The 15595-nt window shown below is 29.9% G+C and overlaps 1 protein-coding gene across 1 annotated transcript in view; it reads right to left on the reverse strand.

Moving 5' to 3' along the window:
- Positions 1–1859: 1859 nt before the first annotated feature.
- LOC124353174 overlaps positions 1860–15595 on the reverse strand; it is a 131755-nt gene continuing 118019 nt past the window's right edge. The window contains exon 3 of the mRNA XM_046803049.1: positions 1860–1996. Coding sequence (XP_046659005.1) covers positions 1860–1996 — 137 coding nt within the window. The remainder of the gene's footprint in view (positions 1997–15595) is intronic.

Consider the following 15595-nt stretch of genomic DNA (forward strand, 5'->3'; position numbering starts at 1 on the left):
AACATAAAACAAAAAACAATTAAATACACAACTTGTAAAATTAGCCTTAGCATACCAACACTTTTTATTCTTGTTTGTGGCGAGATAAACTGATATAAATCATCCCTTTACCGATATTTTAACAACCACTGTTCTCGAACCATAATAATATCATTTAGTAAAAAAATTTTTAGAAAAAAATGTTACATGAATATTTCAAAGCATTTTTCTAGATGTATTTAGTGAAATAGATTTCTGCAAACGTTATTGAAGTTCTCAAACATTCCAAACATTGTGTGAGATATAATCGTTTCCTTCCTATTATTTTTTCGTACGCAATCTGGAAAATTTTTAATGAATGTACAAAAGTGAAAGTTTTATATATATATATATATATATATATATATATATCAACATTTTTTTCAAGTATTAAATGCATAATTTTGTAGTACAATGGTGTTAGTTTCTGAGGGCCATGACAGAAAAAGCATCAAAAAATTTCTTCCAAATATATTCCATCATGATAGTGTATTCGATTGGCATGTTTATAAAAAAAATCTGAAATTCTTATATTACAAACTGATATTTTGTTTGGGTTAATAAATTACCCAGATTATTTTAGTTTAGTATCATTTTAGGTTAAGCTCATTTGTGTAGATAATGCAAACGTTTATTGGGCAGGGAAAAGTACAGAGAGAAATTGCAATGCAATCGGTGGGTGATCCAAATTCCATTCGGAATTCTTATCTCAATGTAGCGTAGTCGACGTCGCTATCTTGTATCTTGTGTCTCGTCGTTCCCAGGGACGGATAATTTTGGATTATAGAGTTATAAACTTATGAAAATCGATCGGTTCAGTGAGCTTTATCTCACTATATCTTTCCCACTACTATACCTTAGAGGTTACAATTGTACAAGAAACTGAGAATGTTTGAAAATATTATACAATCCCTGCAATTTACCTTGACATTTATGTCTAGGCTGGACTGTAAGAAATTTCAAAGGAGTCTTCATTAGCAATTTTTGAAACGATAGTAGGATTTCGGACATCTTACATCGTTTACGAGTTACTAAATGTATGACACAGTTTAAGGATTGAAATCTACCGTTTTCATTAGGTGTGAGTAATTTAATTCATAAAAAAGTGCTTAAAACCAATAACATGCGGCAATGCAATGTCACCAAAACTATAAAAAACTTCATATTCAATAGCAGGTTGAATCTCAGACAGGAGAAGATTAACCCAGGTATTGCCAATCCACGTGTCACAAGCACGAGCACACATAACCCCAGCACAAGCCATAATGGGTCACTGCCATTACGTACCCACGAAAGGTATTGTCACACATTTTGTAAATTATAACGATAGCAAATGTCTGAATTTCCATTATCAATTATATTTTTGTATCTTACAAAATAAACTATACACAAAGAAGCTGTTTATTTGGTGGATAACCAAGTACAGGTTAATAGGAATTGAAATAAAAAATTCTTAATTCATTACTATATTTATTTAATATCAACCAATACATTTTGTATTAAGTTGCACTAAGAATACTTTCATTAAATTTTTAGAGAAAGTTTAGAACATATTTTAAAACATTTATATCTATTTTCTCACGTAATTAATTTAATAGTGTTTTTAATGTGGTAATGGTTAGTTGATGCATTCAAATAAGTTTATATCAAACCAAATTATTTCTGAAAAGGTTACTTATTTTAAAAATAGTTTTACATTTCTTACCTGATATAGGATTAATGGTGTAATGAAAAACGCACGTTGCAACGACAACTAAAAATATCCAGGTAATATATTTCTCAACAACAACTGTAATGAGGAGATACTACTCAGTCTAGTAAAATGATCAAAACACACCGTATTAATATTTGCTTAAGCTCAGCCAAAGCGACTCGTACTCGAGCAGCCTCTCCCTAACCGCTGTCACAGACAGCCAACCGTCCTCGTCGATGACCATGACGTTGACAATCTTGTTTGTGCGATCGACAGTCACCAAGTCTAACCAGCAATAGCCACCTCCAGCATTTTATCAAACCACCGGATAATCCTTTCTAGGACCCTGGATCGGCGCCACCAAAGAGGACCGGAATGACGTAATATCATCTTTTGATCGATGTCATTATTTATTTCATATTTAATATGCTGTAAACAGGACTATTTGTATTTTAGCAGAAGTGCGTAGCCAAAATCAAATTCTAAAACAGCAAGGATGGCAATATGAACACAATTACGCTGTAACCATAATCAAATTATAGCTCGACTGAAGCACTATCTAGTGGCACGTTTTACTCGTTTGGTAATTTCATAAAATTCACTGAGACCACTAATTACAATTACCATTAAATCTATGAAATTATTTTTGCAAATTGATTGATAATTAAATGAATATACCTAAGCGCGTTGTGGTGAAATTAGTTCTCATCAGATTCGATAATTAGTTTATGGTTTTATTTTATAAACAGTCGGTTTAACACAAGGTACGCATTCTTAAATCCAAAAACTTCGCATACAAAAATAATTTGACAGAAATAAAAAAATATGAGAAAATTAGTTTATGCTCAACCTGATCTTTAGCGTTGTGTCACTTGCAAGTATTTATTGAAATAAAACATAGATTTTGTATTCTGACAGGAGTGATATGTGTGAGCTATTAAATACCATTACTATAAAAAGGTTGTATAAGTAGGAGCAAACTTTTAAAAAAGACGATGATATATTATTTATTTTTATTATATAATGTAAATTTGAATATTACCCAGATATTTCACCCATCCTCTCACGAATTAAAGCACTGGCTACGAAAAACTCCATTGATGCCTCCATTACAGATCAGTGATGGATTAAACTGAGTTTGCAATATTTTCCTTATTTACAAAGACAATTTTCCAGTTTAATAGAACACGATATGCAAGCTTATAGAGACGGAAATGATTTCGATGAAGCTGAAGATATAAAGGAACGATGGAATTAAAATTAATCTTATCGAACGTTCCAATATACGCTTAAATTGATGCTGGCAATCATTTATTGAAACCCACTTCAGTATTAAACTCCGCACTAATTATTTCGGCCCATTGCAGTTTGCTGCCCCTCCCCTACACGCTTGGGAAGCCTAATTAATGGAATTAATTACCGGTGCTTAAAAACCTTTCGACATTTAGTCTAATAATATTTGCTACTCACGGATATAGTTACTAAATAAATATTATTTTGTAATATTTACTTCATTTCAGAATGTAATATAATATTATTTATCCTTTTCATTAACCTTACTAGTTGTAGACAAAAATATCCTTTGTTTTTAAAATTGTAGAAAATTTGTGGATATAAAAATCAATAGTAAAGTTATATGTTAATTAATAATGTACATTAAACATTTACGTACGAGTATGCTACACCACGTGTTACGTGACAGTCTACAATGAAGTTGTATTTTAAATTTGAAGCCTATTCATTCTGCCATTAGGTTATATGTATTCTACTTCGTATGAATTAAAATTTTATTATTAAGTATTCAGTTTACTAAAGTATTAATTTATTCAGAAATTTTCATTTTTAGCAATAAAACAAATGTAGAAACTTTTGTTAACGCTCAATCAAATTCCATACGCCAATAGGAGCAATGACCACGCAGTTTTCTTGAGACATTGTGCAGACAAACAGACAGAAAAAAATACGTCCAGACCCTCGACTACTAGACTCCGACAACGCCAAGAAAATACACAACCCATATTTCAATAATAAATTATTTTCAACAATATTGTTTCTGATGGAAAATAAGAATATATCCTTCTCACACACCGCTGTGTTTCAGGCAGTAATTTATAATTAATCCAGTTACCAGTGCGTTAAACTTTGGTGTTCAAGCGTGCGTCTTCTACTGGCATTAGACTTGTCGCTGAAACCTTCTCCATGAAAGTACAAGGACTGTTTCTGGTGAATGGTGTTAACATATTAAAATATTATAGACAGTTTAATTATTAAGTGCATAAATTAATAATCCAATAAATAAATACTGGAAATTTTAAAATTAAAAATATAATATTTCTCTGTTTTCTTTTTAAACGTGACGATATTACCAGCAGTTACAATTACTAATAAGTACACAGGTATACTATTAAGACTATAATAAACAGTTTTTGTTACATAAGTTATTTTAAGTGGTATTTATATCACTGACATAATTGGTATCCTTAAATGAAAATTTCCATGATCATTATATAGTAATTTATTTGAAAAAAGGCTAAATTTTACAGTTAATCTCATTTATTATTCATAAGTAAGTGAAATGATGCCAATAAAATTTAAATTTAAATTACCTTAAAGTGTATTTTTAATTTTCAATTATTATAAACAGTGCTCTAGGTTTAAATAAAATGTGAGGGAATTAAAAATAATATCAATATACGCTAATTATTTTTTATTTCTAAAAAATAATTTTTTTCATATACCAGTAAACTCCACTCAAGATCTATTACTATGAGCAATACCTGTTACTGTTACTGTTAGTTGGTTAGTAGTACCACTGTTGATTTCTTAATTCTAAACAATGTAATTTTTACAAAGTGGTATTCTTGTAAATGTAGTAGAAATATATTTTATGGGAAATACTTATTAGGAAAATTTTAACTGTGTACGCCAAGAAAGTTACTTGCATAGAACCATCATACTATTATTATAGTATATATTCGATAATCAGTATTAGTTCATTTTCTATTATTTTTACGAGATTATATTATTTTATTTCCCTTAAATTTGAAAAATGTATGTGTTGACAACATTGTATAATAATTACGATAACCTAAGATAATTAGTTTTACGTAACAGTCAAACAGTTGTGAAAGGTTTGACTGAAACTGGTCAAAGCAAAGACAAAAGTAGCCATCTCTCTACCTCGTCCGTCGTCTAAAGCACAAAGAAATCATTCCAATCCTAACTCTTGAGTATCACGTAAGACAGGCCCTACCTTCTTTCTGTCACTGAAGTTGAACCTTTATTGGATCAGTCTCTTCATTCTGCCACCTTTATTTCTTCGAACGATTTATACGTGTAATTTATATTGTTAGAGCATAGTCTTCGTTTGCTTTTTGAATATATTTTTGATGTAAATGAGTGCTGTTTATTGAATATATTGAATTTAATGATTCGTTTATATGGTAGAAATAAATGTCACTAATATACTGTAATACGTGCATACTACTTTATGTGTTTTCTGAAGTAAATAACATAACATACTAAAGAAATGCAAAAAGCTATCGATGTCTAAAACTGATTTAATGGTGTTTTCTATTCAAACGCTAATTTTGTTTGTTCCGAAGGCTTATAGGTTGTTCTTAATAACATTTACACATTAGAGATTATAAAATTTATATAAAAAAAAACATTAATACTGACTTTTACACCAAATGGCTGAGTTTCAACTGTATTATTCTCGTTTTAAATATATTTGTTCAAGATACTATCATAGAGATAATACAATAGATTTATGATTACAGGTATATTGCTAATAGTAATTGTAGCTTATCACTATCTGTAATTATATGGTTTGAGATTATGTTTATGAGTTTTATGAGTATTGTGATTTTTACTTTTTTAAATACAAATTTCAAAGTATAATATAATGATAACATGTTTGATAACAATTAATGATTTTTCTGTCGTACACTCTGTTTCGATCATTAACATGTTTTCTCCATACCATGTGTGATTTTCTTAAAAATAAGGTGATTGTTGCATTTATTACTCAGTCAAATGTAATCGTAGAAAAAAAGGAGACAACATAAATATATAAAAGAATACAATGACACCAGCAGATGTAATGTTAAAACAAACCATGCAGCCGGCCAAATTAGGAATCTAACAGAACATTCATATACAAAAATGTCCATGTCATTATTACGACTTGATTCAGCGAATAGCAACATCTCGTGAATACGGCAAAGGACATGGATTTCGTGAGGGGAAGGAATGAATGAAGGGCCGTCTCAGGCCTACCTTTGTATGGATCTGAAATATGTAATGTGAGTCTGTAATACTATTTTATAACATAAATGTTACTGCTAAAATTTTTTCCATATTATTAGTAACCCAAGTGCCCTGACTAACATAACATTTTGTAACATTCTAGAGCCTGGAGTATTTTCTTATGCGTACAGCAAAATAAATTTAAAAATTAGAAAGGATCATCGAAAGACTGAGGTAACATTGAATTGTATTCTGAGAATCTGGCAGATAGGAGCCTAGATAAAAGCCTAATGAAATTAGGAAGGATGTGCACCCATTGATAAGGGCAACTTGATGGTTACAAACCAACAGGTGTTTTTCAGGAAGCGCATGTAGAAATCCTGAACACACACGGGATTAAAAGAACCACTGATACTGGTATTTCCTGTGTTAAAAAGGAGGCTATTTTGATATAAGTTACCAACATTGAAATTGAAACGACTTCAAAGCTCACGAACCTTACATATAGATAAACATAGATTACAAAAACCAGGTCGTATACTCGTATATCGAGCATCTTCCAGAGTTAAAATGCTACTGTAGGTAGCATCGCGAAGAAACATGATCTATTTTGGGATGTGATTTATTAGGAGTACGAAGAATTGTGATCTGCCTACCGCATAAGCTTTCTCTCTAATACGTTAGAGTGCAGCACTGAATTGACGGCTTTACAGTTTGTTACAGAGTTACTGCGAAAATAACCACATGCTTTTAAAACCTTTTAATTAGAGATTAAATAGTGGAAAATGTTATAATACAAAACTGAATTGCAAAGAGATATAATTAATATTCTTAAAATGTATATCATATAATCTCTACCAGATGCCTATAATAGCAGTTACTGATAATATATTTTTTCACTACGAGGTTTTACCATGATACATATACCGTGAAAATAGATAACTGGGTGGTCAAAATTTGTATTCCTTGTGTTTTATAAGTGTTGTTACTACTAAATCACCTACATACTAGCCGAGGTCACGTCACGACACATGTTCAGAGATAGAGGCAAACAAAATGTTGAATGAGTAACTAATTTAAAACTGTCATCCGTCAGAATTTGTAGTTTACGATTCTTAATGTGTATATTACTTGTTTTACATAAATTACTAAGACGTAGTAACTGAAGACATACATTAGAAATATAGTTGAATAAAACACCGTGAACACCGATACTTCATAAATACATAAGAACGGGGGGTAAAGAACATTGAAGGTATCCTGGCAACGTTTGAGGTCTTTGAAATCACACATGTTCCTAATCGACATTTTTTTTAAATCTTAAAAGTCTCTCAAAGGATGAATTTGAAACAGTTATTTAACACAAAAAACCTATATGTAATTACATAAAATACATAGCCAAAATAAAACAAAATGCTGAATTCTTTGTTCAAAAACGAAGGCATGGATATTAATAAAAAAGCGCTACTTAATTTGGAATATTAAATGTGTTTAACATGAGTAATCTCTCTTAACTTGTTTGCATATGTTGTCCAAAATTATCACAGTGAATGTGTATTTGAAGATATTGTAAGCTATGGGGCGGATAAGACAAACCGTAAGAGTGGAATTTTCTCAAGTCAAACTCGAAATTTTAAACATTTTTATAATTAGCAATAAATAATATAGACCAAAGTTAATGCTAAATTTACTAATCTGAGGGTTGTTTCAATTTTTTAAAAGATTGTAACATAAACCGGTATTGATGAGAACGATTTTAATAAATTTGCAATTACATTGATTTTAAAGTATAATATCTCTATTGCAGCGCAAATTAGGCTCAGGGACATGTAACAATCCTGGGTGTGGTGAGGTGAGTATAAACCGCTGCGGTCGGTAATGGGAAGTTAAAGGGGCAACAAGGTCTCTCTCCTTAATTAGTTCAGCAAATTCGCATTCTATTTGCAAAGGCGGCTTTGTTTACTTACCCAAGATAGCTCGAATTTAAATAATTTAAAAAAAATATTACGTACTCTTACAAACACTTTTATAAGGCGAGTAAAGGCGAGCAGGGTCAGGTTTCCAATCACAGCTCTAATATCGCATGATTATGATTGGCCAATCAGATGGCACATGAATGATTGTTAAATGATTTATTAGTGATATGCCAAAAGTTCCTAATAGCAACCTCTTTGTCAACTTTTTAACCGTCATTAACAAAGTTAACCTCTTATAGGTTATTTTCTTTGAAATTTTAACTGTAGATTATAGCATTATATACTAGTAAAAGTAATATCAGACACAAAATCTTTATCACATCTGATTGTTATTTTTTTGTTAAATAGTTACTACTGCACCGTAAACACTAGCTATTTGTTAAAATATCGTTCTAAAAACATTCTAATGTAGTTAATTTAATTTTAGCTAATCATTTCTGTACAAATGTCTTAATACTTTGCATATCTCTTTTCTTCATACTCGTACTGTATTTGATCCAAACCGATTAAACAAACAACAATATCACAAATCAACCAGTTACAGGTTTATGAAAAATTTCTTACAATACATATTAAAAACAAATAATACTTTATCAAAACAAATACTTACTGTAGTTTAAAATTTTCAGTATGGGATTTGGAATGTGTCATATTAGACCAGACTAAACTAAAATTTCAATTTTGTCAAGTTAAATGAATTCATGAATAGTAAGAACGGATTAAGAATGCAATAAAATAAAAAAAAAATTTTAAAGGGATATTATAATGATATCCAGCATATAATGCGTTATTTATTATAAAGTTGAGGTTAACACTAAATCTTTCAATAAAATATGCCTTTTAAAAATGTTATTACTAGACCAACGAATTAAATTTTTTATTTCATTAACGTATATTCAATGCTAGGTTGCAATTATCCAATGTAACTCACTATGTATACTTTGTTTTGTACAGTACAAAGGAATAATCAAATTTATTACTAGTGATAGTTGTGCTTGATACCAGTTCCAAAATATAGGTAACTAAATCACTTAATAAAGTATTATTGGGCCCAAGTACAATAATGACCCTAACACTCTCTAAATTTAATTGTTAAAGTGGATATTTTTGTCTAATGTTGATTGTTTTGTCTGTTTGTAGTTTGTTCTCTTGAATTAGATATATTATCTTTGTAATGACTTAACAGTTTATAAACGATTTACTTTAAGGCTTTTTTGGCAAACCTTATGCGGTACTGGAGTTATTGTATTACTTTTTATAGACTGCTAGACGTGTAGTATTTCTTGCTTACATTAGAAAGATGTTTCGCGAAAAACTCGGTTTTTGATACTTCTGGAAAAGTACTACAAATAAAAGTCTGAAACATTATTAATATCTAAGTTCAAAATATTTATTTTTATGTGTCAAGTATGAGCTAAAAAATAGTTTTTGTGCAAAAATACAATAAAATCGTCGTAATTTATTTTTAAATGTTTGATATACATCGTATTATGTAATGATAACTGTTGATTTAGAAAAATTAAAAGACCGCTTAAATGACTCAATAGTTCTTGAAGACAGATTTTTTCTACTTCAAGCAGATAAATAAGCTACTCAGTTCGCATTGTTAAAATTATTCTGATTGGAGATTACATGGATTGATACTCACTCAATTTTCTCAGTATTTTTGATATCAAAATTGTTTATCAAAACAGACAAAATCAATTTAAGTGGATACATATGGACAAACGGCCAATTATGTAAGGCAGGACAGACACTATTTACACAAAGGTTAAATTTTCAAAGCTTAAAAACATTAGAAATTAGTCTACATTAGGACTGACTGATATTGACTATTAGTTTAAATGTATGGTAGATATTGAATAAATAAATCAATCTAGATGTAACGTGCGTGTAGGCTATATTACAACATTTAAACCAACGTAAACCTACCTAACTGACGATAATTATTAAGCACATATACAATCATATGTTATAGATTGTGTGTGTGTGTGTGTGTGTGTTTTTCAAGATTGTACTTTATGAGTTTATATGTTGTATATTCTGAGAAGCATGATTTCCTGCACAATATGTTGAATTTCACTGTCCATACGCCGCATTAAATATGTATTACATTCCTTACAACTACTATAAAAATCGTATTCTTGTTACTCGATTGGTTTACAAGATTGTACCTCATGCTACCAGGCACATGAATTGAAGGGCAATATATAACATAAATGTTACTGCTAAAATTTTTTTTCCATATTATTAGTAATACAAGTGCCCTGACTAACATAAACATTTTGTAACATTCTAGAGCCTGGAGTATTTTCTTATGCGTACAGCAAAATAAATTTAAAAATTAGAAAGGATCATCGAAAGAATGAGGTAACATTGAATTGTAAATTCTGAGAATCTGGCAGATAGGAGCCTAGATAAAAGCCTAATGAAATTATGAAGGATGTGCACCCATTGATAAGGGCAACTTGATGGTTACAAACCAACAGGTGTTTTTTTCAGGAAGCGCATGTAGAAATCCTGAACACACACGGGATTAAAAAGAACCACTGATACTGGTATTTCCTGTGTTAAAAAGGAGGCTATTTTTGATATAAGTTACCAACATTGAAATTGAAACGACTTCAAAGCTCACGAACCTTACATATAGATAAAACATAGATTACAAAAACCAGGTCGTATACTCGTATATCGAGCATCTTCCAGAGTTAAAATGCTACTGTAGGTAGCATCGCGAAGAAGCATGATCTAATTTTGGGATGTGATTTATTAGGAGTACGAAGAATTGTGATCTGCCTACCGCATAAGCTTTCTCTCTAATACGTTAGAGTGCAGCACTGAATTGCCGGCTTTACAGTTTGTTACAGAGTTTACTGCGAAAATAACCACATGCTTTTAAAACTAAATTAGTGGAAAATGTAATAATACAAAACTGAATTGCAAAGAGATTAATTAATATTCTTAAAATGTATATCATATAATCTCTACCAGATGCCTATAATAGCAGTTACTGATAATATAATTTTTTCACTACGAGGTTTTTACCATGATACATATACCGTGAAAAATAGATAACTGGGTGGTCAAAAATTTGTATTCCTTGTGTTTTATAAGTGTTGTTACTACTAAATCACCTACATACTAGCCGAGGTCACGTCACGACACATGTACAGAGATAGAGGCAAACAAAATGTTGAATGAGTTAACTAATTTAAAACTTTCATCCGTCAGAATTTGTAGTTTACGATTCTTAATGTGTAATATTACTTGTTTTACATAAATTACTAAGACGTAGTAACTGAAGACATACATTAGAAATATAGTTTGAATAAAACACCGTGAACACCGATACTTCATACATACATAAGAAACGGGGGGTAAAGAACATTGAAGGTATCCTGGCAACGTTTGAGGTCTTTGAAATCACACATGTTCCTAATCGACATTTTTTTTAAATCTTAAAAAGTCTCTCAAAGGATGAATTTGAAACCAAAATAAAACAAAATGCTGAATTCTTTGTTCAAAAACGAAGGCATGGATATTAATAAAAATGCGCTACTTAATTTGGAATATTAAATGTGTTTAACATGAGTAATCTCTCTTAACTTGTTTGCATATGTTGTCCAAAATTATCACAGTGAATGTGTATTTGAAGATATTGTAAGCTATGGGGCGGATAAGAAAAACCGTAGAGTGGAATTTTCTCAAGTCAAACTCGAAATTTTAAACATTTTTATAATTAGCAATAAATAATATAGACCAAAGTTAATGCTAAATTTACTAATCTGAGGGTTGTTCAATTTTTTAAAAGATTGTAACATAAACCGGTATTGATGAGAACGATTTTTAATAAATTTGCAATTACATTGATTTATAATATCTCTATTGCAGCGCAAATTAGGCTCAGGGACATGTAACAATCCTGGGTGTGGTAAGGTGAGTATAAACCGCTGCGGTCGGTAATGGGAAGTTAAAGGGGCAACAAGGTCTCTCTCCTCCTTAATTAGTTCAGCAAATTCGCATTCTATTTGCAAAGGCGGCTTTGTTTACTTACCCAAGATAGCTCGAATTTAAATCATTTAAAAAAAATATTACGTACTCTTACAAACACTTTTATAAGGCGAGTAAAGGCGAGCAGGGTCAGGTTTCCAATCACAGCTCTAATATCGCATGATTATGATTGGCCAATCAGATGGCACATGAATGATTGTTAAATGATTTATTAGTGATATGCCAAAAGTTCCTAATAGCAACCTCTTTGTCAACTTTTTTAACCTTCATTAACAAAGTTACCTCTTATAGGTTATTTTCTTTGAAATTTTAACTGTAGATTATAGCATTATATACTAGTAAAAGTTAATATCAGACACAAAATCTTTATCACATCTGTTGTTAAATAGTTACTACTGCACCGTAAACACTAGCTATTTGTTAAAATATCGTTCTACTAAAACATTTCTAATGTAGTTAATTTAATTTTAGCTAATCATTTCTGTACAAATGTCTTAATACTTTGCATATCTCTTTTCTTCATACTCGTACTGTAATTTGATCCAAACCGATTAAACAAACAACAATATCACAAATCAACCAGTTACAGTTTATGAAAAATTTCTTACAATACATATTAAAAACAAATAATACTTTATCAAAACAAATACTTACTGTAGTTTAAAATTTTCAGTATGGGATTTGGAATGTGTCATATTAGACCAGACTAAACTAAAATTTCAATTTTGTCAAGTTAAATGAATTCATGAATAGTAAGAACGGATTAAGAATGCAATAAAATAAAAAAATTGTTTTTAAAGGGATATTATAATGATATCCAGCATATAATGCGTTATTTATTATAAAGTTGAGGTTAACACTAAATCTTTCAATAAAAATATGCCTTTTAAAAATGTTATTACTAGACCAACGAATTAAATTTTTTATTTCATTAACGTATATTCAATGCTAGGTTGCAATTATTCAATGTAACTCACTATGTATACTTTGTTTTGTACAGTACAAAGGAATAATCAAATTTATTACTAGTGATAGTTGTGCTTGATACCAGTTCCAAAATATAGGTAACTAAATCACTTAATAAAGTATTATTGGGCCCAAGTACAATAATGACCCTAACACTCTCTAAATTTAATTGTTAAAGTGGATATTTTTGTCTAATGTTGATTGTTTTGTCTGTTTGTAGTTTGTTCTCTTGAATTAGATATATTATCTTTGTAATGACTTAACAGTTTATAAACGATTTACTTTAAGGCTTTTTAGCAAACCTTATGCGGTACTGGAGTTATTGTATTACTTTTTATAGACTGCTAGACGTGTAGTATTTCTTGCTTACATTAGAAAGATGTTTCGCGAAAAAACTCGGTTTTTGATACTTCTGGAAAAGTACTACAAATAAAAGTCTGAAACATTATTAATATTTAAGTTCAAAATATTTATTTTTATGTGTCAAGTATGAGCTAAAAAAATAGTTTTTGTGCAAAAATACAATAAAATCGTCGTAATTTATTTTTAAATGTTTGATATACATCGTATTATGTAATGATAACTGTTGATTTAGAAAAATTAAAAGACCGCTTAAATGACTCAATAGTTCTTGAAGACAGATTTTTTCTACTTCAAGCAGATAAATAAGCTACTCAGTTCGCATTGTTAAAATTATTCTGATTGGAGATTACATGGATTGATACTCACTCAATTTTCTCAGTATTTTTGATATCAAAATTGTTTATCAAAACAGACAAAATCAATTTAAGTGGATACATATGGACAAACGGCCAATTATGTAAGGCAGGACAGACACTATTTACACAAAGGTTAAATTTTCAAAGCTTAAAAACATTAGAAATTAGTCTACATTAGGACTGAATGATATTGACTATTAGTTTAAATGTATGGTAGATATTGAATAAATAAATCAATCTAGATGTAACGTGCGTGTAGGCTATATTACAACATTTAAACCTACCTAACTGACTATAATTATTAAGCACATATACAATCATATGTTATAGATTGTGTGTGTGTGTGTGTGTGTGTTTTTCAAGATTGTACTTTATGAGTTTATATGTTGTATATTCTGAGAAGCATGATTTCCTGCACAATATGTTGAATTTCACTGTCCATACGCCGCATTAAATATGTATTACATTCCTTACAACTACTATAAAAATCGTATTCTTGTTACTCGATTGGTTTACAAGATTGTACCTCATGCTACCAGGCACATGAATTGAAGGGCATATGGAGTATTATGACACATATTTAGACCAACGAAACGTCAATATATCATTTTATAGGTTGCTATGTAGTATATGAGATATAACGTACGGAAGAGGTTGACGTTAAATAGAGCTTTAATTTACAATAATTCAAACAGCAATAGTTTATAATTTATAGATTTTTCAACGTAACTATATTTCTTGTGACGAGGTATTCAACGTCAGTAACACATTATAGTTCCAGGAGGTAGTCTGACAATTTTAACGTGTTATAAAAAAAAGATCACTTCGTTCTGACCATTCGCAACTAATCTATCGAAGATATCCCAGTAATCTATCGAAGGTATAACAGTAATCTATACATCATGAGACTTATATGACAATTATCATGAAAGCATGTATTCTGTAATCTGAATACAAAATTGACATGTATACACATTACGGGTGTAATACATGTAACACTATAAATAAAAATATAACCGACTATAATGTTTAAAACAATCAAAAGAAACCCATGAGCGTTTGATTGCCCACTCAAGAGATCTGAGCCCAAACAAAGTCAACGTGTCTGTAATTTCCCTTGAGGTCTAAAGTCACACAACCTACAATTTATGGCGCTTGAGTTTCCGAATGAATAGGTTTGTAATTACAAAACGAATAACAATTAAGTTTGTTTATACTTGTTTGTAAATGATATAGATGTAGTTAAAATTTTTGAATTTCTTTTATACAGATTAAAATTTACCTTCTTAATTAATTTAAATTTGTGTTCTAATATCTTACGTTTCAGGGACTTAGTTTTACTTAAAGCACATCCCAAAATATTTTATTTCGAATGTATATCTACATATGTAGTTAATAATAATAAGGTTTTCATATTTGATGTCCTAGCGTTACATAACAAACTTTTTTATAATTATAAAATATATTTAAAGTAATATGCTGTTTTTTTAATTATTTTTAATTTCAAAAATACCATTAAGTCTTAAACAATTGAGAATCTTCTCATTCTATGAAGCTTATGCACAAGCGTCTGCTTATGTATGTAGTGTACAATATTCTTATTTTTATCTTCAACAGTTTTTATTTTGGACTGTACGAATTCCCTAAATTTCGTAAATGAATCCCGGTAATTTGATGTAGAATGAAAAATAATTTCTACATATATATTGAGCAATCAGGCACGATCATATCTAAATATAAATTTAACGTGCAAATATACTTTCTATTCCAAAAACCAACCTATAGCACCACCGTAAATACAACTTTTAAAATTTTTATCTTAGTGTTTCAGAATTTGATTAGGCTAATATATAAGGAAGAACTTGGAAAAACTAGCATACCTTATTTACATCCAAAAAGCGAATGATAAAACTGGTAGTACTTTAAAATGACAATATAAAAACGGTATTCAAGCCGACTGA

This window comes from Homalodisca vitripennis, chromosome 1 (genome assembly GCF_021130785.1).
Source record: "Homalodisca vitripennis isolate AUS2020 chromosome 1, UT_GWSS_2.1, whole genome shotgun sequence".
Classification (NCBI taxonomy): domain Eukaryota; kingdom Metazoa; phylum Arthropoda; class Insecta; order Hemiptera; family Cicadellidae; genus Homalodisca; species Homalodisca vitripennis.